General features: G+C 30.9%; 1 protein-coding gene across 2 annotated transcripts in view; it reads left to right on the forward strand.

The window, feature by feature from the left end:
* LOC139516673 (uncharacterized) overlaps positions 1–23,505 on the forward strand; it is a 29,444-nt gene extending 5,939 nt beyond the window's left edge. Inside the window, exons 2-5 of one of the 2 annotated variants that reach the window (XM_071306899.1) lie at positions 11,085–11,266; positions 14,092–14,200; positions 18,271–18,403; positions 22,723–22,928. In XM_071306899.1, coding sequence (XP_071163000.1) covers positions 11,085–11,266; positions 14,092–14,200; positions 18,271–18,403; positions 22,723–22,793 — 495 coding nt within the window. In that variant the 3' untranslated portion in view covers positions 22,794–22,928. Of the gene's footprint in view, positions 1–11,084; positions 11,267–14,091; positions 14,201–18,270; positions 18,479–22,722 lie in introns of both variants that reach the window. The other variant, XM_071306900.1, reaches the window with a different exon arrangement.
* Positions 23,506–25,828: the final 2,323 nt, after the last annotated feature.

Consider the following 25,828-nt stretch of genomic DNA (forward strand, 5'->3'; position numbering starts at 1 on the left):
TTATGTGTTCGTTTGCTGTGCATGTACCGATTTTTTGTCATTGATGGGTACCAACTATCCTTTACTTTTCTTTAATATAGGACAATATAAGTTTAGCGTTTCATCTCGCGCTAGTGTTCTGTGTCGATGCACTTTATGCTTTTTTATCCTGGCTATTTTGTAAACGAAATAGAGTCTATCTGTATGTAATAACTTATTTGAAAGTCCTGTTAAATTTATTCACGTCTTTTTTCTCGAGTCGAAAGGTCTTAGGAGCTTTGCATATTGTATAGATATTTATCTACTGTTGTAGACAACACACTGTCCTTTAAAAGTCTGGTTTTTGTACCGCTGAATTACTTTTGCATTTGATATATTTTGACCAAATGTATATGTCAGTCTGACTTACATACACTAAATAACATACTAGTTACATGTATCAAGAGCTCAACATATCAACAACAGACATGTGTCCTTACAGTAAGTCATGCGCTGAGTCGTCTTGAGTCAAAGGGAGTTGAAAATAAATTAAACAGATAATTTATTTTAATATATTTATTTATTCATAATCTATTTATATTTATTTATTCAAAATCTATAAATATTTATTTATTTGTAAATACTTCATTGCGGTCACTTAAATCGTTTTACGTGTGTTTTGATGTTTCGATCTTATCTATATCAACTAATCTTTTACATCTTATTAATTGTGAAATGTATAAAACCACTACGGTGGAGAGAGAAAGAAATATGTAAGTGTCAGTTTATTGAAAGTTGAAAGTTAATAGAATTGGTAAATATAGATGGAAATTCCAAACATGATTCGCTTGCTAAACTCGACAAAAACTAACAAAGAAATGAACAAAATTAGCAGCATATGTCTCATCAAACCACTTAAAGAAAATTTGTATGCTTTTAACAACCAACATTTTATTATCTTACTGTTTTGTAAATGTATTTTTATTCCCCAATGCATTATTATTGCATGATATTTTACAGTTGCTTGATTGATTTGCAAAGAGGGTAATGGATTATAAAACAATAACATAGCAATAGAAAAAATCTAAAAGTTTAAAAGGGAATGTGTTTCATGTACAGATTTATAAACTGCTGATCCATGGATAAATGAAATAAACTAATAACCAACAAAACAGAAAACACCATGACAAAAGAAAAATACGAACAGACAAACCAACAGTTCTTAAAACACTTTAAAATTATAAAAAAAAGACTGAACAACTTGAACCTTTCAAAAACCAGGGAACTTGGCAGTCCCAACAGATTCGGTAATTACCAACGTATTTCTCCTGTAAAATACTTTATCACTTTAGGTGATGATGCATCATGCAACAGCTCATTGGACAATAACAACCAGTACGGTCAAAATCAAGATAGAGAACAGCACAAACGATGTAATCACATAGACATCCACACAACATATGTACACAACACAAAACAAATAACCCTGAAAAATACAAAACCTGTATCTGCTGCATGTGGCACCATTGTCCTTTTAATAGAAAAAAAAAATTTTAAGTTGTGAGTAAACCCGGCCTGTAAAAGAGTGTGACTGACTTAAACTTTGTTGTTTTCCTTTGGTCAATTTATAATATGAATAATAAGAGGTGAGGTGTATACTTCTCTTGGTCAAACACTGCTAAGTAATCAATACAGTCTTATGGTAACCGAACAATTTTGATATTGCTCATACTGTAACTTAGTCTAAATAAATATTACTTTAACTGGATAGATTTCATAAAAAGGAAGATGTGGTATGATTGCCAATGAGAAAACTCTCCACAAGAGACCAAATGACACAGAAATAACAACTCCAGGTCACCATACGGCCTTCAACAATGAGCAAAGCCCATACCGCATAGTCAGCATTTTAACTGTTTCGACATATTTCATTTACATGGTTTTAACATGGTCTTTATTTGGAACAATAAATAAAAAAACGTTTTAAAAACATGCAAAACTGACGCATATGTAATAATATAGATTACAACAACAAAACAATTAATTCATTGACGTCGTCATGGTAATATGCACTATGCTTCAACACGAAACCTCTTTCCAGTTATTATTGAACTTACACAATAGTATTGAAATAAAAATATAAACGTGCAGATGTTTTAAAGATTCACAACTGTTTCTTAATTGTGATTGATTATTTAAAAGCATATATTTAAATCCAATCCTCAAGGAACGATCGGTCTTCAATTTCAGACGAGTTTGCCAAAAAAAATAGTCTTTAATAAATTCAGTCATGTACATCTACATGATGTATGATCGAAACACTAATAAAGGATATGTCTAGAAATAAACTTTGTCCTCAACGCTTCAAAAGAACTATACGACAGTAAGTGAAAGGAAAATTGTCTTTGTTTATTGTTCTTTACAATGAATGTCATCGTTATTGGTCCTATTCTTGAAAATTGGCAATTGTTACAATTATAATTAAAATTTGCAATCCATCACTTTCCTTTCAGCAAAATGCAATGGCGAAAAATATATAAAAGATTAATTTTGAACTATTGGCTTCATCTTAAAAGTGAAATGTTTGCACTTAAGATATTTAAAGTTGCGCTGATCAGTCGTATTAAAATTGTTTTTTAATAATTTAATATGGGTACGTGTGTACGAAATAGCAAGTTCTCAGATTTTAATATAAACGACATCGATTATTCTGAGGGAATAATGAATTCACTTTTTTTATTGGTATCGCGAAACGACAATCAAAGCAATGTAACTTAGGTTTGTTTCAGTATTCAACACACTTTTTTTATGTTCATGCTCAGTCTTCACACCTGAGTATTTTCCACCATTTATACATTTGAAAATGCCTGTACTAAGTCAGCAATATGACAGTTGTTCTCCATTCGTTTGATGTGTTTTATCAGTTGATTTTGCCATATGATTATGGACTTTCCGTTTTGAATTTTCCTCGGAGTTCAGTATGTTTGTGGTTTTACTTTTTTCCATGCATGAATTGCAGGTGATATTCTCCCAATGAATGTGGATTTATTTTCTAATTAATTATTGTGACGTTGCATTTAGTTGTAAAATGCACAATTAAAGCATGCTATCGGCATTATCATGTGAATTAATGGTTGCGTTGTATTTTAGTTCTTAAAAACGCACAATAAAAGCACGATAACGGAATAATCGCACGATTTGATAGTTCCGTTTTATTTTAAACAGATATATCATGTTAAGGAGGGGTATTTGCGAAAAATACCAGTCGAGAGAATGTTAAATTTCGCGAGCCGTAAGTCGAGGGAAATTCATTCTCAAGACTGGTATTTTTCGCAAATACCCCTCAAGAACATGCTATATCTGCTTAATTACACCGAATGTTAATGTTCACAAACGCATTGATGATCGTGACGTTACAAGCGTCCAGTCGGATAGAGTATTTTTTGGCAAATACCACGGCAGAGAGGGTAAAAAAGGCAAATCCTTTTGGCAAATACCCCTGTGGCGTTAAAAAATGAACGATATTCATTTGATAACAGTAAATTGGTGAAAAATACACTGGCTATCAACCAATCAAAATCCAGGATTCTTATATAAGGTGTAATTATAGTTGTAAAATGCACAATAAAGCATGCAATTGACAAAACCATGAACTAATGGTCACGTTGGGTTTTGGTTGTAAACGTGCGACACAAGCATGATTTTATCATAATTGTTACTAAATGAATGGCTATTATCTATTTTGAATTTATTGAACCATAAAACTAATTTTTGACTCTTCACATTGAATAGAAGAAGAAGAAGAAGAATTGTTTATTATAGTGCAACCTGAATATAAAGTATATCGTTACATTAAATACATAATATAAAACTTCAGCCAGCCAAATAGGCTTATGATGCACTGTTTGAATCGTTATTTAACATACATATAATTAAGAGACTTTATCATTGTTCATAAAATTTAGTGTCATGTTATATATATAAGCGAATTGCAAAAAAGATAAGATAAATAATTTCAAATCAAATGATCATAGTGTTAAAGTTCTGATATGATAACAGTCTGCTATAAAATTTGCCACGAGTTTGCTAAGTTTGTGGTTAGAAAGAAACTCACACAGTTTATCAGTGTCAGAAAGACCAGATATATTACGGAATGTTACACAAATATTTTCAAACAGTTTGTTTCTTTTCTCTGTATATTTGGGACAGTGGATCAAAAAGTGTATTTCGTCCTCAACGGAGTTTGTATCGCACATTTTACAAGTTCTGCGTTCTACTGGAATGTTTCTAACTCGTCCCTTTTCGATTTCTAAAGGAAATGTCCCACAACGCATACGTGAAATAGAAGATCGCTGACTTCTAGTTAAGCAACGTTTTAGAAAGGTTTCTGTTTCAAATTCTGTTTTGATTCATTGAATTCATTGAATAAACCGAGAAGCGGATTATGTAAAATGTGAAGAGTCAAAAATTAGTTTTATGGTTCAATAAAATCAAAATAAATTATTGCCATTCATTATAAATAAATTTCTATCAAAAATAAGGCTTAAAGAACTTAGTCATATTATTTATATTAACAATAACAACGTACACATAATGGCGTATGAATACACAACGTCAGAGTGGGCGTGTCGCCATCAAAATTGACAACATTGAAAATAAAACTAATAATATTAACCAATCAGAAAACAGTAAATACACCAAATTTATTTATATTGTATTGTGGTTGTAAAATGCACGACAAAAGCATGCTATTGGCATATTTACACAAATTAACTGATAGATGTATTTTATAATGCAACTATTTGTGTTTATTTCCTAAATAAAGTAACACAGCTATTTTTTGTGCAATGTCAATAAGTTTGAAATTTGTGCTTCAAATTTTAAAAATAGCTAAATTTAATTAAAGTTGCAATACAAAAAAATATTTGGTCAATGTCATAAAAATATAAACTTTTTTGTGCTCGGCAAAAAAACTTGAAAAGAGCTCGGTAGTACCTCGGCCTTCCCTAGTTTCTCGTCCTCATACAAAAAGGTTTATATTTTTTGACATTGAACTAATATTGTATATGTATTGTGGTGTAAAATGCACAGTAAAAGCATGCTATCGGCATATTTACGCAAAATTGACCGTGCGCACATTTTTAGAATGAAGCACGGAATATAAAATGTACTTCGGTCAACGCTTTTACACCCCAATGAAGTTACAAAAAGAGGCATTCAAAAAGGAAGCATTCAATTCTTAAAAATTGATATTTACCTGAAATTGACCTAATATTGTATATTTATCGTGAGTGTATATATATTTTGATACTGATTTAATATTGTGTTCATATCAATGCTACAACATTGTACATGAACATCGTAACTAAAAAATAATATTTTTCGTCTTAAAATGAGCTTTTGTGTGTTTGGTATGTTGTTGCCTATGTCGATCTCAGTGACATTATAATATTTAAAAAAATGACAATTTTTACATATTTTGTTGTTTTTCATTAAAAAAAATGTTATTCCTAAAGCAAGGTATCGTTTAACGTAATTAGATTACCTGTTTTTTATCATGTTTCTTAAACATAAGGTCAAATTGCGTCCTAAATGATTGAAATTTACAATATTATGTTAACTATAATATCTTGGTGTCATCTAAGCTAACGCCTTTATCGTTCTATCAAGTACATATAAAAGTTTCCAAATATACACAATAGGAAGAAATGCAATAATTGACAAAAACCGTATTTATTGGCAATCACTTCTATAATAAGCAATTTATACCTCAGTTCATATTTGCATTCTATTAGATCTTGTATTGTTAACTATTCTAGTTGTTTCTAATATCCGCGTTTTCCGCCAATATTGAAAACATCGTAATTTGAGAGAAACAACTATTAGGAGTCAATTTTTCTTTCAGTCCTGCTACACATTTTGTTAATCACGAATTAATTACCATTTACACTGATTATTTGTATCTATAAAATAGTTGCAAGACAATTGGAGGAAACGTTAAAATTGGTAAAACAACTCGTGATTAAAGGGCAGAATTAATTAGTTCTATTATAGAGACAACTGGAAGTTTTATTAATACTATCGTAGAATGAAGATGTCATAGAGAATCAACATAACACCATTTGATAAATAATTTTACAATGCTTAATCGAGACAACATATTATAATGTTTTTCTATATGATTAGATCAAATAACTGAGAGACCCCATTCGAAATTATTCAAATGTATCCTCTTGAATTAATAATAATATGTTGCTTTGAATTAAATACTCCCAAACAGACAAAATTAGATATGAGTGAACTAATACAGGTATATGGACATATAAAGACTGGTATATAGTTCGAGCGAAATCCAAGAAGTACTATCCTGTCAAAACACTTCCATGGACAGACAGATATTTTGTAGAATTTTTCACACTTTCCAAAGTTTCGATATCATTAGGCCGCTATAGTTGTCTCACTTATACCTCCTTCTTTAAATAACAAACAAGATTTAAAAAACACATTTGTTGTTAACATCTTTTCACTTGAAACTCATATAAAAATCGTCTTTTGGCAAGAACTCAAAATTTGCATTTAATTTCCATGACCGAGATTTGGATGTAGACATTTTATGTATTGATAACCACATATATCATAAATATTTACAGATATATTTTCAGTTTCATCAATTTTATTCCAACGGTGTGAGCTCTAGGCTGTTATTTAAACGCCTAACAAGACGAGAAAAACGTTATCTATCACAAGAGTTTATAACTTGTTTATCATATACATGTAGAGTATGATCTACTTGTAATACATATATCTCAAATCTAACACCACAATTACAGCAACAAAAAAATTTTTTTTTCTTCAACTTCACATATAAAATCACAGGGGACTGTATAGTGGATCAGACGAGGTCGTGGTATTTTGTAAAGAACAGCGCAAGCCATGACGGTAAAACATCGTGTCTGACCCTCTAAACAAGCTTCTGTGATTAAATCATGTTTTTGATAATGTAAGTACCGTGCATTCCTTAAATTGGATTTAATTTTTCAAAAAAAGGCAGATTGAAGCTGTAATTATTTCAGATTTCACAACAAAAATTCTCTACAGGAAAAGCACTTTGCTTCATAATAACGGAAATTTTTAGCAAACGTATGGTACAATCAAAACAATACAACACGCTATTGTATTAATGGATTCTTTTAGTTATTTAAAGCAACCTTTAATCTATATTTGATTATATCTAATATAAATTCTTCTCGTTCAGTAAACTCTTATGTTGGACGTCGTAGTTTTAAAATTTTACTTGCAGAAAAGCAACATTCAGTGCAAAAAGGCATGAATTTTGCACAATGCCCAGAACAAACCTGTACACAAATCTAATGCAAAAAGACCCCAAAAAAATCTATGAATTTGCGAATATATGTTGATCTAAAGCTAAATGGTAATATTTTTAATGATATTCATAAACTTGTTAGATTTATAATTGACATATGTGTGATATAATTTATTTCGAAATTTTATCCTTGCTGTAGAAGTCTCTTTTTGGATTCATTGTAATATGATACGTCCCTTTAAACACGCGCATATCGAACTAACTTTAAAATATTCGTACACTCCATACGAAACGAAAAATTAACAATAAGAAAAGAAAAGTCTTCCACTTTGTAAAACTAATGATCATGAAGACAATATCAAGAATTAGTTATATTTTGCCCCTGTACCAAAGGGATCAAGTGTTGTTCGTTGGGTTTTTTGGTTGTTTTTTTTACCAAAATTTGTGTTAGTAGCTGGGTGGTTGATACAGTCTTTTGTACTGTTCAAAGTTATTGGTGACTCTTGTTATCTTTTATATGTTTTACTCTAAAACGATATCGATTACTTTATTAATAATGTTGGGTTTATTAAGTGAGTTCTGGCGAATAGATTTCATTTGTTTATTTAGAATAATATAGTTTACAAAGAATTATTGTCTACATATCTGCAGGCATTGTTATAAATAGCTATCAACTGATATTGAGTTGGATCTCTATAACATCTTTAATCTATTATTATAAGAATAATGAAACCATCAATTATCTATATGATGATAGTCTATAATATAAGCTTTTATTGCTGCCCTTCAATTTACAAGTTGTTTTACCAATTCTAACGTTTTGTCCTGAAACCATTTAATAGACAAAAACAGCTATCAGCGTAAATAGTCATCAATACCAGATTTACAATGATTATATTATTGACTGAAGGGTTTTATTGACTCCTGATAGTTGTTTCCCTACAATTACGATGTTTACCAATAATGGCGAAACACGCGGAAATTAAAAACAACGAGAATGGCCAGCAATGCGATATCTACAAAAACTATGTCAACTATAACATTTCTTTCTATCCTTATTTGGAAACTATAAAATATTAGGACTTTTGAACACCGGTTTAATACTGTTGCCTTTATTTATATGTATTAGAAAGGTCCTTTGACGGCGTTATTCGAAAATGATGACACCAATATATAACGGTAAAAACAATAATATAGATTTCAATAGTTTTGGAAGTTGCCTTCAGCAGTTTGACCTTATATTTAGGAAAAACATGATAGATAAAGAATATCCAATTATATTTAATGACATCTTAGCGTAAATACTAATAATCGGAAACTGTAAAGGAAAACTATCAGCAGAACATGATCTAAAAAAATACTAATATGAATGAAACCATCAATTGATTTCCTTGTGGTCATAATTGCCCATTATTAACAACATTTGTCAAGCATTTCTTTTTGTTATTTTACAAAATATTAAAGATAGAGAGAAACTGTAAACATGAAAAAAGATTATGAGAAATGCCCGATTGACAATGTAATCACTTAACAAAAACTATCTACTTACTATTTGTTAAAGAATATGTGACAGTTCATTAAGGATAATTTTTATGAACTTTGGGTGTTATACTGTAAAGATAGAGTAAACTGAAGTCAATTTTAATGATAAACATATATATTACGATCTTGGCACTGGAGAAATTATAATCCATTGAGCTTTATTCCAATTAAAAACACTCGAAAACCGGTATATTTCAAAACAGATAATTGATTTCCGTAAAAAAATGATGGCCAGAAAAAAAAATACCATCCAAATTGGATAGTTGTCTGGTTAACGGTTCAGGCTTCTAGGAGCGTCTTTTTTAAAGTCGAATGCGTCTGACTGGTGTATTAACGGCAAATTTAAAAGACAGAAAATGTGGTTAAGTGGGTTCATTTAAATTATTTTTAATTAGGCTTTAAAGATATTTGAAATTTTTGTACAAAATAAGATTATCTTTTAGAATTGCAATCGTGCTTTTTAGTGCGCTTGAAAAGTCTTATCAACATCGTCGATTAACTGTATTTAAAATGTCTATTAATTCCAGCATCCAACTCATTAAGACATTCTTCATATCAGTCCCTTTTACCTACTTCATTACTTTTAGGAATATCTAAGATCTGAGGCATATGATTTGGTGAATTATTTACGGAATGACTGACAACTTTCATCAGACAGTCTATCCATTCATCGAAAGTCTAAAGCTAAAAGTAAAATCATGTAGTCCAAGCGTTCTATTACATATATATATCATGTATATATTGTTGCCGAGGAAACATTAAACTGGATAAGATAATTCCAATTTTGAATATTCATTCATTTTCTTGAGTGATAGTCTGTTTGGCTACGTAGTTCCGTAGTTTTAAACATTTTGAAGTATCCTGGTGAAAACGTATTTGTTAAAACAAGACATGTTTTAAGCATAAATATATACTAGTATTGGATATTGATTGTAATGTATGATACTTTTCATTTTTTGACTCGTGACAAAACGATGCTTTACACGTGTCTATTAGTAATTCTAGATTTCGTATGCAGCAATTGTTTATTAGAACATCTAGATTTCTGATGCACAATCAGTACAATATACCCCAAATACTTGCTATATGTAATTGTTTCGTGCAGTGAAATTACCAAATTCTTACATACAAATGTAGCAAACTGGACAAGATTAATATCCACTTTGAATATTCATCCTTTTCTTGCGCGATAAAGTCTGCTTGATTGGGTGTTTCCATAGTTTTAGGATGTTCTGGTACCTAACAGAAAACACTGGCCGTTTTTGGCACAACTTTTTTGAACTTTTGGTCCTCGATGCTGTTCGGCTTTGTACTTGTTTCGGCTTTCAAACTTTTGTATCTGGGCGTCACTAGTGAGTCTTGTGTGGACAAAATGCATTTCTGGCGTAAACGTTTTGCCTTTTGTTAGCTATTATTCGTGTGTTTCTTTGTCAATTATGTTCTCCTATTTATTTATATTGTAGTCCTGTAATGTTGTGTTGTCATTTTAATGTTATATTTCACATGGCCATAAAAGAGGGAGGTTTGGCATGCCACAAAACCAGGTTCAACCCACCATTTTCCCTTTCCTTTCAAAAATGTCCTGTGCCAAGTCAGGAATATGGCCATTGTTTTTTTTAGTTCGTTTCTGTGTGTGTTACATTTAACGTTGTGTTTCCGTTGTGTCGTTTGTTTTTCTCTTATTTTTTAGTGTGAATTCACATTACTATAAATTCATGTTTTTGGTTTTGATGTTATATTTGTTATTCTCATAGGATTTTGTCTAATGCTTAGTCCGTTTCTGTGTGTGTTACATTTTAATGTTGTGTCGTTGTTCTCCTCTCATATTTAATACGTTTCCCTCAGTTTTAGTTTGTTACCCCGATTTTGTTTTTTGTCCATGGATTTATGAGGTTTGAGCAGCGGTATACTACTGTTGCCTTTATTTACACATTTTGTAATATCTGGGTTCACAATATTTAGGGCAAATCTGAAAGACGTTTTTCATATTCAAGCATCAAAACTATTAATGAATATTGAATGTCCTGTATGATACATGTCTCTTTTAAATAACAAAAAACGATGTTTTGATTGGAAAATCTGGCTATCGTAACTATGGAGGATTTGAATCACAATACGAACAATATACGCTAAATACATGCTATATATATTTGTTTCGTGTGAAGAAATTAAACTAAATGCTTGTTTTTATCTCCAGTTATCAGTGACAATCAGGAATGAATAGTCACATTAAATATAAGTTTTGGTTTGTTTCTTTCAGAGACCAAAGTTACTGTTCTGTCCTGCAAATGCCACTTGTGGTGATATATTTTTCCAAAGAAGATTGCTCAAAGATGGCACAAGACGACCAGAAAACCGCCATATAACAAACTGTATATGTCCAGGTACTGATGGCTGTAATTTTGATGATGACCACACGATCTTCCAAAGTACAACACACAGGTAATTCAGGATTTCTAAAAAATACAAAAAGCCAAAAGAATTAAATTTCAAAACAAAACAACTAAATAAAACTAAAAAAGTTTTAGAAATTTTTTTTATTTTGTCTGTTCACATTCAGGAACCGCATAGATGTGTTTGTTATACCAAATGATAAATATTCATTGAAAGAGTTCTAAGGGGAAATAGACACGAGTAGAAGGGGAACTACGGGTTCTCTTACAATCGTTTATTACTTGATTTATGTCGGTTGACTGGGCGGGGTTTAACCAGTTCGCTTATTTGAGATCAGTTCATGTATAGACAGGTGTTTCGGGGTAAACTCAGCAATGAAGTGTCCAGTTATTTGTCCCATGTCATACACTATGTTCATTTCTATTTCAGTTTGGTGACACTGATAGGCGATTAGAAATCAATTATAATTATAACGGTCATCATCCTTATCACACACATTTTCAAATAGACTGTCCATATGCAAATTAAAAAGTAAGCTCAGCCCGATCAGTTGAAATACTATTGGTATTACCTACCATTTAATTAATACAAATGAAGGGTAGAGATAACCATCTTAGCACATAAGTGTGTCATAAAAAATATCAATTAATTAGCCGTTATTAGTAACTTAACACCTGAGATCACCCTAGTTTTTGGTGGGGTTCGTGTTGTTTATTCTTTAGTTTTCTATGTTGTGTCATGTTTTCTATTGTTTTTCTGTTTGTCTTTTTCATTTGTAGCCATGGCGTTGTCAGTTTGTTTTAGATTTATGAGTTTGACTGTCCCTTTGGTATCTTTCGTCCCTCTTTTAACACTCTGTTATGAGCTTATACTCTAAATCAAATAATTCATTAAATTAATTAGTCCCCTAATACCTAATGATGACGTCATATGATATCACCATGAGTATCCTTTCCCATAGGTTGAACATTTTCAAAAAGTCGCGAGAACCGATAGTTCCCTAATAACAAAAACTTTGGCATGGTGTAAACAGTTTTTTTTTATCATTTTGTGTTTCGTTGTATTTTTCTTTTTTAACCTATAAATTCACGGACACTAATGTAAAAGTTACAATTGTCATTCATTTGTATTACAAGTCTTCAGGAATAAGAAATATTGATTTGAATTATCTTAAGATTTACTAACAAACTGTTGAAGACCTTAAATGTAACTATTTTTTATCCACCAACCCTATACGAGTCCAGGGAAACATACACACATAGCAGTAAAAGTAATTAAAGTCGTATTAAGTCAAAAAGAAGAGAAACTAGGTGCGTGAACATGATACGCATGTTCGGCACTGCATTATTCATTATGCATCCGTTATATGATTTCATAAGGGAACGGAGGAACCAGTAGAAAAATAAAGGGACGCCACATGTCATAAATCGGAAAAATTTTCTAAACACTGACGAGTTACACTGAGAGACTTACATAATATAATCATATATTTTAGACGATAAACGGCTTTATACATAAAAGTAAGTCGGTTTATTGTATGGCATCGTTAAGTTTTATCATAAAAGATTTTTTTGTATTGTAGAAATCCTTTGTCATAAACTTTTTGCATAGTCGAGTAAGCTTTATTGACAATTTCAGCCTATTTGAATAATATCTTAATTAAAGTGAATCCTACGTATTAGTTCAAAAATCCCGATGCAAAAATGAAGATATTTTATGGTAGAAATAATTCCAGCATTACATGTCGTCAGACAGCATAAAACCTTATCAGTTTCCCAGTCGGTACCATGAATAACCATGATGACGTCTGTCAGAAGCAAATGATAAAGCGCAAATATGGAGATAGTCGTTTACGTCTCATTTGGAAAATATATTAAAAATGACAAGTCAAAAATTTGAATGACGTTTTATACATTGGTTTCAATCTCTTCAATGCGGAAAACATTATGTGTCTTTCATAAACATATTGTGGTGCATTCGACTGAGGGTAATGACCGTAAGATGTAAATTCCATTAAACACATGCAACGTGGTGTAGGGATTGTTAAATGCAGCGAGGTCTTTAATACCTTCCTTTTCTTAGTACTGACTTATTCAACTTACAGAACAAATCTACAGAACAATTTTTCCTTCTGGGTTCTATCGCTTTTATGGGATACAACCTATTTTGTATTTATGTGTGTTAATATCATATAACACTTACAGGTACTTCTTGTCCTTTGTAGCCACCCTTCTTTATTCGTTTTTATCATTTGTTTAGTTTAATGTGCAATTTTGTTGATTTTTACTGTCTTTTTTTTCTTCCTTTGTGCCATGGTGTTTATCTTATGCTTTGAATCTTGTTATCTCTTTGCATTGTATAATTTTAACTATTCTTGTACAGTGAAAACAACTATAACAGAGGGACGAAAGATACCAGAGGGACAGTCAAACTCATAAATCGAAAAAAAAAAATGACAACGCCATGGCTAAAAATGAAAAAGACAAACAGACAAACAATAGTACAATTGACACAACATAGAAAACTAAAAAATAAGCAATACGAATCCCACCAAAAACTAAGGGTGATCTCAGCTATAACATTACCAAGTCGGGAATATGACAGTTGTTAACAAATAGTTCGTTTCTATGTATGTTGGCGTTTGTTTTTGTTGCACTTCAGTGTTCCTGTTGTTTCTTTGTTTTCCTCTTATAGTTGATGTATTGTCCTCGGTTTAAGTTAATGAACTAAATTTGTTTTCTCTCAATCGATTTATGAATTTTTAACACCGGTAGTCAACTGTTGCCTTTATTTGGCATAACATTCTGAGTTGAAATATTTTGCGTAATCTTTTAACATTTAAAACAACTATTCATTTTGGTATTTGTTTTCAGGGAAGCTCTTTGTGCACCAGTTAGCTCATACAACCCATGCAGACCAGGACAAACAGCCCGGCAATTACGTATGAACTCTGATAATTTAGATGGACAGTCATATTTTGAGGTATATTCAATTTATTTTATGTTAGAAAATGGGTTTTACTGGTATTTGAAAATAATAGTCTCAGATAGAATAAGCTGCCAAGAATTCCATACGAAACGATTCATCTATTAGCTCACAAAAAATATAGTAAAGCCCTAATTACACCAGTCCTGATAACCCAATAACGTATTTCTATTTACATAGAAGTATTACCATTTATCAGGTTCTAGCAATTACACCAGAAAAAGATAGGATATAATAGCGATCCTTATTTTTCTACGAAAGTAGTGATAATGTATCAGTTTGATGACAGAAATTTGGCCAATTGTGATTATTTCTAAATCTATCACTATAGTCATTTGAAAGTGTAACTGCATTTGGCAAATTTTAAATTAAAATATTTCGGTTAATAAATCTGAGTTGCTCATTTTAGAATACGATAAAATAATAAAATATGAACGAATTATTCATTACTTTTATGTAAACTATGTGCAGTCGTCTCGTATTCGTGTAACTACATCAAATACGTATTGTTAATAACATTGAAGGATACTTGTTAATTATCTAAAAAAAAAAATACTTGACCTACAGTAAATTTATGCAGTATTTATCTCATTTACAAATGGTTAATTGGCAGGAATGTAACTGCTATCACAATATTTGTTTACAATTATCAGCTGGTTTACCTTTGATAACTATTAACAACCCTTATCTACGTCGTAACGTTGATTGCAAAGAGAATTATGACCCAAACGTCCAACGAATATCTTTAAAAACAGTATAGTTTTTTTTTATATACAATACTTGTTTTCAAGCACCAAATAACAGAATGCATTGTCCCCATATTCTGTTAATTTCGGTTTCTTGTATCATTGATAAAGAAAAGTATATCATTGATCTTGTAGGAGACGAGTAGAATGAAATTCAAAACAGTGTGGCTGTGGCCATTGATTGACACATTAAATTCATCCATTGACTGAGACAATTTACGTGAACATTTGTCTGTAACGACCACTGTTCACGACGTACCTACGATAGACATTTAAACTGTGGGGTCACCAAAGGTTTCTTAACGCCTTTATTTATAAAATAATTCGAAAAATTAATCAGGAATTACCTTTATGTTTTGATTTATATAATTGATATAAATCAAAACATCGTGTTATTTCTGATTAATTTTTCGAATTACTTTATTAAGGTGTTGAGAACCTTTGGTGACCCCATAGTTTAAGTGTCTTTAAAATGTACATAGTGAGCAGTGGTCGTTACATACAAACGTTCACCTAAATTGTCCCAGTCAATGAATGAATTTAATGTGTCAATCAATGGCCACAGCCACACTGTTTTGAATTTCATTCTATTTAAAAAAACATTTCTTGAGAGTTACTCACCGATCGAACATTTTGTTATTTATTCTTTTTTGAATAAGTGCAAATTTTTTATTTATTTATTTTTTGTACAATCTGAACACCTCAGGAAGGAAATTTCAGATGTGATCTTACCATGACTTCAAAAACCTGAGACCTTACTTACTTCATGTACTTACAAATCAAAATCCATGAGCCTCAATACTTATATATACATTTAAAAACGAATGTAGGATTTTTTGTTTTTAACCCACTTTTTGAAAATCTTACAATATCGGCGATCATCGAGTCGATATTGCTTTTTCAATATCTTCAGGCATTTATAAGATAGAAATTTTTACAGAAGTGATCTTCCTTAATCATTGATGGAACAAAATATAAACAATACATTGATTAGCATCCTAGTGCTATTCTATAATGAATCTTAAAAAACATATTTTGATGTAAGGGACATCCAGTTTGTCATAACAATCATCAAATTTGTCAATTTAGTCCTTCATATTCGTCTCCATAGTGTAAGAAACGTATAAAATAAAAAGACGGATTACTGTTTTTTTAATAAGGCCCGTAAATAAGATTGATGGGTTAAAGATGATACATGAAATTTTGATTAAAAGGTTGAAAATTTCTAGAATCCAGAAAGGAATCAATAAAAATCGAAGAAAGCTGACCTGGGGGTTATTATGAAAAAGATAATGAAATTGAACAGCTTTACAAATGATAACCGAATGTCTAATTATGTTATGAAAAGTAAAGTGCAGAAAGCTGTAATTTATAACTCTACAGTCCATTGATCAGTCGTTAACGTCAATCTGAAAACATGTAAAGATGAAACGATATAAAAGAGGATTCCTAAACATACCAATCTGAAAAAACGATAGACATTTTATTTCAATTATAAGATTGTATTTTTTTTAAATGGGAATAGTTATCTGTTCAATAGCAGATTACGATTGAACTGATGTTGTTTCTGATGATAGGTAATATTTTTAACATTCGTTGACTATTGAAGGTTAAGTATGTTGAGCTTGTATTCAATAGCTGCGATTACTCGATGATTTTGCACCATTAGTTTTGTGTGGCCTTGATATCTATCTTATTGTTATATATTCTGATATCTGTATTGCATTTTATTTCGTGCACCTTACAACAACTGATCTAGATTAAGATAAAACAAAAGAGTTTTAAAAACAATTGTATAAACTCGCCACGTGTATATGTGCCTGTTTCAAGTTTGAAACGTTTATTAGTGGGTACCTTTATCTTTCTAAGTGGCTTTTTGTTATATGAAGAATCTGGGTTTTTTTTATAAAGTGTACTTATATATCCTATTGTATTCGATAGATTGTTAAAACATAACATAAGATCAAAATCTCGTAACTTTCAATTACCTTTGCCAATACTTCTTAATTTGCGGTAAACCCATAGATTCATTAAGTGTATAGACGTAAGCACCATTATTTCAGAAAACTTACTGTGTTAGGTTTGATTAGCCCCACACTTTCAATATGTTTAACTTCTTTCACAGCGGTTCATTACAGTGAAGACACATCCGTCAATGTTGTACATGAAGTTTTCTTAAGTTACATTGACAAATATTGTAATCCACCTCAAGGACTTGCAGATAATATATTACAATCTTCTTACTAAAGTAAACTATGTGTTAAGTAAAGAAGAAGAATTATACCTGCTGTTATTTACATTGTTCAAAAACATCGGATCGAATGCGATTATTAATAGTCAATGCACCACCTGCATATCAACGACAACTAATAGACCATTAAGCCCCAAATTCAATATTGTCGTAAATGTCTTGTACTGAAGTAAACAATAAATGGATTTATTTTGAGAGCATTATAAACGGAATTGCTAAATCATCACAGTTTAATTGTATATCTTTCGAACAAAAGTCTCAGTTTCTATCAAGTCTTCTTTAATCTGCAAAAAATGAATCGTTTGTTAATCAGACTATAGTGAAAATTGTTTTTAAACTGAAAATTAAAAGTGCAACTTTCAAAGATGATTAAACTATCCAGATGATTAAACTATCCAGATGTGTTAGCAGAACGTGCATTTTAGTTTAAACATGTTTTTTAAAACCTGAAATGTTGTTACCAACATTTTCAATTTCAATGTTAAAAACAAAGATATTTTCAATTTCTCCGACCGTTGACCTCTCAAAATGACCGTATCATTACCAAAAAAGTAGCTCACAATGTGATAATTTTAAAACCTCATTCTGAAACTTTATTAGGATCTATATTCGCTTCTGTTGAATCAATTCACAGCCTTTTTTCACAGTGGACGGTATATAGGTCGACATATAGTATAGACATTTGACCCTTATTGTCGACCACTTGTTGGTTTCAAGGGTAGTCAGTTTTCGTACGTAATATATTGACTTACATCTAATATTATTCATATGTATATATAACTTCAGCTGAACAAAAGATAAGATATATTTTTCTTACTCGAAGCCCATGTAAAAACATACAACAAGGATGCTCAGGTCTTTAACTTCGTTTCTGTGCACTATGTTCACTCAATATTATGCAAAGGGTTTTCTTTTCCCTATACTTCTCCTAGGCTTTATTGACAAGACCGAAAGTAATGTTGTTCACCACATAAACATAATAAAATAAGTTGCACAATTTAACATTAAAACTCAAAATTCATATATTTTATATAAATAAGTAATATTATTTTGATCCATATTACATTTAGATTCTGTGTACATGTCCGAGACATTTCAACCCAGTAGAAGGAAGAGGAAGAAAAGGAAAATCAACATACGAAACATATCCAACCCGATTCGATTCTTCAGACTATGCCCAAGTTCGACCGTACAGATGTTCAGGTATGAGGGAAGAGTTCCTTGAGGAGCTTGACGGACTGGACACCTACTAACAACTTACTTATATACATGAATCAGGTAATTTAGTGCCATGACTATGAATAGAATTTTTTTACCTTTACCATCAATTAATGAGTACCATTTTATCATTGTTATTTTATGTAAGTTTAACTTGCTGGAAATCATTTGCCAAGACGTTTTTAAAACTTCTCGTAGATTTCAGTTTAAAAAGAAAAATGACAACTGGTTAAGCCATAAATGAATGTTTTGAGGTCGAGAACCTCAGATATCTTTCTATTGTTATATACTGTATTTTTTATCTTTTGGTTTTTGGTTTTGGTGTCGTTGATTTGCTGTCTTATTGGTGTTAACCTCATATTCTCTTTTGTTATTTTCAACTGCAAAAAATCAGTTAATATTTATTAGAAACGAGTAAACGAATAAAAAAAAGGATTACCGTTTCTTTAAAAATATCTATTCAGTAATGATAGGTGTTTATTCATTAATAATAGTCTAGTCAAACTAATACTAATGTTTGAACATCAAACTGATTTCAACAGAAAATGTTTTGGTTCTAATCTATAGCATTAAGCCCCAAAAATACACAGAAAAAAGACTGGACTATAAGTGTAATACAGTAGAACAAGTCTTTTCATTGCTGTATTTTAGCGTTTAAAGTCCCTGAAATTTAGACTCATTGTTTTGGGCTAGTTGAAGTAGAAGTATAAACACGGTATATGGGATCAGTTGTTTTTTAAATTTGTAAATTAAGTTTAACTTACCGAGTGTGTCCTATTCCCAGTTGTGACATTCGCATGGCTGGTACTGATTCTATACTGTAAACCTTCTTTTCGCGACTTTCGCGAGTAGAAAACAAACGCAAATATAAATCGTCTCGAATATGTAAAACTTAGATCATTCCTTATTCAAGTAAATTTGAAAATCGTGAAATTAAGTCGCAACGAAAAGGCATAGAAAGGGTCAATCGTGAAATAAAATATCCACGAATCTAAGTTGGCTTACAGTATCATAATACGTTTGCCATGCCGACGTATCCGGTCTAGCTACGGTTACATCAGTGTTTGAACCTTGTATATTTTAAACGTATTTATGTGATTTGAACATCAATATACTATGTTAACCTCTAATTTGGATCAGCGTTTCTGAAGTTTTGATTATCAATGCACCTCTTATTTGAATTTTATTTGGCCTACAAACGATTTTGAACGAGCTCTGCTTGTTAGTCTTTTATTGACGAAACGCGCATCTGCCCCTTCATACGCCTGAAATATTCCATGTCTTGTTATTCAATCTAAAGCAAGGAATAGATAGGCATAAGGTATAGAAGAGTCTTACGTTTTGATAATCTTCAATAACACATTAATCTGATTAAAATTATTATTATTAGTTAAACTATGTAACAGCGTTATCATTCCCAAGATATTTAAAAGAAATGATTAAGTACAAAAAGAAATGCAGTTTTCAAATCAGAAATATTTCACATTCATATAAAATTATAATATCTTGCAAAGATAATTTCAATACGAAGTTGCTAAGAGTGCTAAAAAAGAAAGTCAGACAAAACTTTTCAAAGAAAAACCAAAATAAAACCAAGCAGCAGTCTCTAAGGAAACACAAGACGGAAACACAAAAAAATGACCACCAAGAGCAACTTCTAAAACTTGTTGCATTAAACCCTCAACACTGTTTGCAAAAACTTCGACAACTACATGCATCATATTGATCCGTACGAGTACGAAGTTCTGCACCAATGATACAACCGTCATGCTGCACATAACTAATAAACATCCATTGATAAGTTTAATTAGATGCTAGTGTGAGCTTGTGCAGTTTGGCGGGGCTCCGGATACGGACCCGCAATCAAAATAATCATGTCTTTTATCTTATTTTAAAACATATTACTATATAATGAATGATTCGTAGGAATGATGAAAAGAAGCATTTAAACATTTTAAATTGACAATTGTGAATTTTAACGTTTTGGTATATATATTAAAAAAAGTTTTTTTAAAACATTAAAATACAGTCTTTATATTTGTTTTGTAGTTAAATTGCACAATTTTCTTTATGTAACGAAATATCTTTGGTTAAGCATGTTATGTCAGACTTACACTATGCAAAAACGATAACGAATTAATTAAACAATTTGAAAAGTTGGTGCACTTTTTTGCACTATAGTATAATTATGTTAAACTTTATGTAATAAAGGTTGGATAAGTGATAACATCAGTAATTGGGCAAAATTATGCACATAATCTGTAGGTTTTACTGTTTCAAATTATCACAAATTACCATAATGAATTTAAATAACAAGATTATCTTTAATATTACCTGATAAGTTTTGTGCTGTGTTTGACATTGAGATAAGAATACAGACATTCGTGTAACAAATTAACTCATATACAAAGATGTTAATACTTTACAATTTCAAAACTAATGCCTGTCCTTCTGGTCCGTCATCGTATACTTTTTTAATTAATTAATTTTCATTCTTGATTTATCTTCTGCTAGGACATTAAAGGTTAAAAAGAATCCTATTTATAATTTATTGCCCGATACATTTTTTCCTGATATCTTAGGTATGATAAGTTCTACCAGCGTCAGTGGTGATGGATCAATCCATGAAAATTATAATAGGTCAAACAAAGGACAGATTCAATATTGTATAAACTTTGGTTTTTAGAAAGAAAAGTTGAAGGCAATGATAAACACCGCACTAATCTGCAGGAAGCATTATTTTAGTTTCCAATACAAAATTTTATGAACTAAAAATGTAAAGACAGAATGTTTAATATTTATCATGGAAATATCTAAGCAGTTGCTGGAGGGCAAATTCTTTTTGAATTTGTCTTCATTGAGGACCTAAACTTGGGGATCAATAATGTGCACAAACTCTTTATCTAAATGTCTTCTTACATAAACTAAGGACACTTTCGCCAGAGAGATTTGTTACCTCAGTTGTTTCGGATAGAGATTTTTTAAGGGGAGGGAATAGTTTGTCCAATTGAACATACGTGATTTTTGTTAAACTTTTGACATCATATACTTGCTAATAATAGATGACAGTATTAAAACATTTCCTATGGTATTTCTACGATAAAAACAATAATGGTGGGATCTCTTCAATTGTATATCTGCCTGTATTTTGTTCAATATTATTAAGAAAATGCAAGATATTTAGACCTAAAAGTCGTTGACTTCCGCCTTGCTTAAGGTATTGTCCATACAAAGTTGTATTTAGTTTTAGTCGCTATTATCTATGCATAATAAAACTCATCATAGTTACCAGTTTCTGCATAGTATGTCTACAAAGCGCGCGTTTGGTCTACAAAAGACTTATTTATGACGCTCAAATCAAAATTGTAATATAAATTTAGAAAAAAATGGAAATTGAAGAGCATTGAAAAACCTAAATTCCGGAAGGTTTTTGCTTTATTCAGCTAAGAGTATCCATTTTGGGGGTTAGAAAGTCCTTTAATAGTAATATGAAACATTCAATATTTTGTTGATAATTGATTTATAAATATGACTATTTCTGCAATGCTTGTTCATGTCAACACAGAAGATATAAATAATCATGCAATACTACTTTATAATATACATTCAATCAACTTTTGTATTTCCTTAAAAGAAAATTTTGAAAAAGGTCGATGTTGTCAAACGCATACTGTCATACTGACCGCATTTCTATTAGTTGTGGTGTTCTAATGTATGGTTGATTACTCTCCCACTCCACAACAACCACGAAATTAATTTTATTGCACATTTAAAGTATTGTATGTCACTAGGACATCTTTATAGGGAATTTCTAGAATTACTATATAACTTAATAAGTTAAAAACTAAAATGGACGACGACATTACCCTGACGTAGAAATTATGCTATAATTAATTTGTTATAACTCTCATGTGAATTTCTTTTCTGAGTAACATACGAAAATATGATAAAGGAAATATAGATGATATAATGCCAAATATTAAAACTACTATAATGTTATCAGACGGAATTCGAAAATAAGTGAAACTTCGAATATATCTGATAACTTTCGACATTTGGACATAAACGAACTTAAAGCAAGTTATATTTGGAAATAAACGCATCATAGATACCAGGATTAATTTCTATACCGGGCAACAATAAAGTATCAAAAGTATTGTAAAATTAGGTCATTTTTAGATAAATACGGACCAAAATTAAAATGCTTCTGTTCCTCGAAGAAAGAAAATCAACATATGGACGCCCCGTCATTTCTTCAAATCTAAATCATTGTTGTTTTTAAATTACGTTTTTCCTTTTTTCAGGACGAAGACCAGGTAGAAGAAACAGACAAAACAACAATCGAAGACAGCGTAATCGAAATAACAATAGTTAAAATAGACGTTCGCGATCATAGATTTCATTGCATTCATATTTATATCATATGTTTCTAATTAGTTTATCCACTCTTTATATTATCTTAAGCATATCAAATTGATCTGACAATCACATATATTTCAGTCCAATTTGTGTACGTTACCAAACACATGTTTCCTAAAACCTTCATCGCTAACGCACGAACATAGATTTTTATTTAAATAAGGATAAAAAGAGCGACCAAATCCGTCTAATGACAACTTTGCGTGTGTAAGCTGCAATCGTTTTTTTTAACACAATTACATAATCAAATGAAACTTTAAAAAAAATCAGACATATTGTATCAATTAAACCATGCAAATACCAATAGTACTATGGAACTGATGATCAACCATTAGGTACTAAAACAACGCATGATATTATTTGCGTGCCCACAATTTTACCTTTCTAGAATTATAGGTTTTTATGGACAATTTGCTTCTTTTTTCGTTATGATTTGATCATTAATATTTAGCAATTAAAATACATATGTCAGTCATTGTTAAAGTGTGCAGTGACAATTTATTTGCTTATTCACTTTTTTGCTTTCATCACCATACGTTCATCTTGTAAGATATATAAATGCTGTTGACATTGTAAAATGTTTCTTTGTTACTAACTGTCACTCGTCACTAATACCGACTCAGAATCTTCTACTGGAAAATAAAATTCCTACTCAAGGTTCGACCTTATTTTGTTTATTATTATTCAATAAGTCTATTTGATTGGTATTCAGCCCATGATCATATCAATTGAAATAATTGTGTTTGCTATTCATGACACATTTATTTCATTGCATCCATGTACTTTTCTATCTTTCTGCTTTCATATGCAGACTTTTTAGTATGATGTAACATATTTTAATAACAAAACTTATTCGCCGTGATTGGAAAGGAATACTACAAAAATTTCTGGTTTTATATAGGGAATCCTTTTATTCGTGTTCAACATTTGTTCGCTACATGTTCCACAAAACAATCATGCTTCAGAAAGCATATTTAGTTTTAAACCTTTCTAAGTTATGTTCACTCATTTCATTTTATGTTTAATTATTAAGACAGAAGGTTAACACGTGCAGTTTGAGTATCGTATGTTTCCATGTGTTGGTCTTTAAAACGATCGAAGCACTGCCTAAAATTATTTATTTGGGATTTTATTTCTAATATGATAGAAAGAAACATTAAATATATTGTGCATTTGACTAGAGTGTAAGGTGTCTTGGTAGTTTTCAAAGGTACCAGGCTTATAATTTAATACGTCAGACGCACGTTTCGTCTACATAAGACTAATCAGTGACGCTCAGATCAAAATAGTTATAAGCCAAACAAGTACAAAGTGGAAAAGCAATGAGGACAAAAAATTCCAAAAAGTTGTGCCAAATACGACTAAGGTAATATTTGCCTGGGATAAAGAAAAAAAACCTTAGTATTTGGATCAATTAATACTTTTGTTAACAGAAAATTTATAAAAGTGACCATATAATGGATATTCATGTCAACACTGATGCGTTGACTACTGGGCTGGTGATACCCTAGTGGACGAAACGTCCACCAGCAGTGGCATCGACATAGTGTTGTAAATAGTTATCAAAGGTACTAGACTTATAATTTAATACGCCAGACGCGCGTTTCGTCTACATAAGTATCATCAGTGACGCTCAGATCAAAATAGTTAGAAAGCCTATCAAGTACAAAAAGTTGAAGAGCATTGAGGACTCAAAGCCTATGCATGGGATAGGAAAATCCTTAGGTGTGTCATAATCTCTAATTTAGATAAATAATTTTGCATTGCGTGTTTAACAATTGTGTTGCGTATAAATGGATACTACATTCGGAAGCACAAAACTTATCCATTTTACATATCTGAACTAGTTTGTCACTATCTAATAATGTTGGTTTTTTTTGTCTATAAGATATCGCCTATTAATAATCATAAAATAGGTATATGTGATAATTTACATATATTTAACGGGAATCTACAGACAACAAAGCTACTTGTTTTAATAAAAATGATATGAACAATATAACATGGCACATTTAATTAATGATAATAATCCTTTTTTCCAATACAACGTAATAAAAAAAGGTATTGTTGCTTTACACCTGTTTTCTCAGTCGCCATTTTCATTTTTTGCATGTATGTTCAAGACGACAATTAAATAACAATTCATACAGTAGATAGGTCCTTAAATAGGGTATCGACCTGGATGATGTCCGGGAACTATGTACTACCCCCGGAAAATTATGGTGAATTATAAAGGGATAGAAATTAAGCCTTGGAAAAAGACACTTACAGACCCATCAAAGAGTTGCCTCTAGGGTTTTCAACGTGAAAAGAGCTTGACACTTTCCCTACGCTAGGCAACAGGGGGAAATGTTAAGTAGTAATGAGAAGTGACTAAACCCTTAAACAAAAAGTGAGATCAACATGCAGAAAGGTTAGGGCGAGAAAGAAAGATCATTGGTGCAACATGCATAGATTCAAATAATTGTAGAAAATAAAGCAAGAGATGACAGTGCATAATAATAATAATAATGATATCTTTATTTAGAGAGAGTAACTCATTTGGATTACACCAATTTTCAATAAGGCTCTCTTATTGCATGATCACCACAAGGAAGTTACATAACAGGATAAACCACTGAGAGTATAAGGGAACATCAACAGAAACAAACACACATAGATCTCTAAATATATGAACTGAACAATTCACAATACAAAATTTACAGAAAATAGAGGCATTGTCTGGTAAGACTTTATAGATATACTTGTTTGGAATGAAATGCCATTATTTTACTTTATTTTAACTAATGAATTGATATTAAATGTGTGTCTCACATTTTGACGACACGACAATTATGCAATCCCCATCTGAACCGAGATACAACAACATTTATAGTTGTATTAATCGAAGCACTATTAAAGCTAATTATTTTGCTATAAATTTATGAAATTTTTTAATTACATTTATTGTGAAAAAATACATCATTTTACATTAATCGAAGCTACTAAATT

The sequence above is a fragment of the Mytilus edulis genome, chromosome 3, assembly GCF_963676685.1.
Source record: "Mytilus edulis chromosome 3, xbMytEdul2.2, whole genome shotgun sequence".
In the NCBI taxonomy this organism is placed as follows: Eukaryota; Metazoa; Mollusca; class Bivalvia; order Mytilida; family Mytilidae; genus Mytilus; species Mytilus edulis.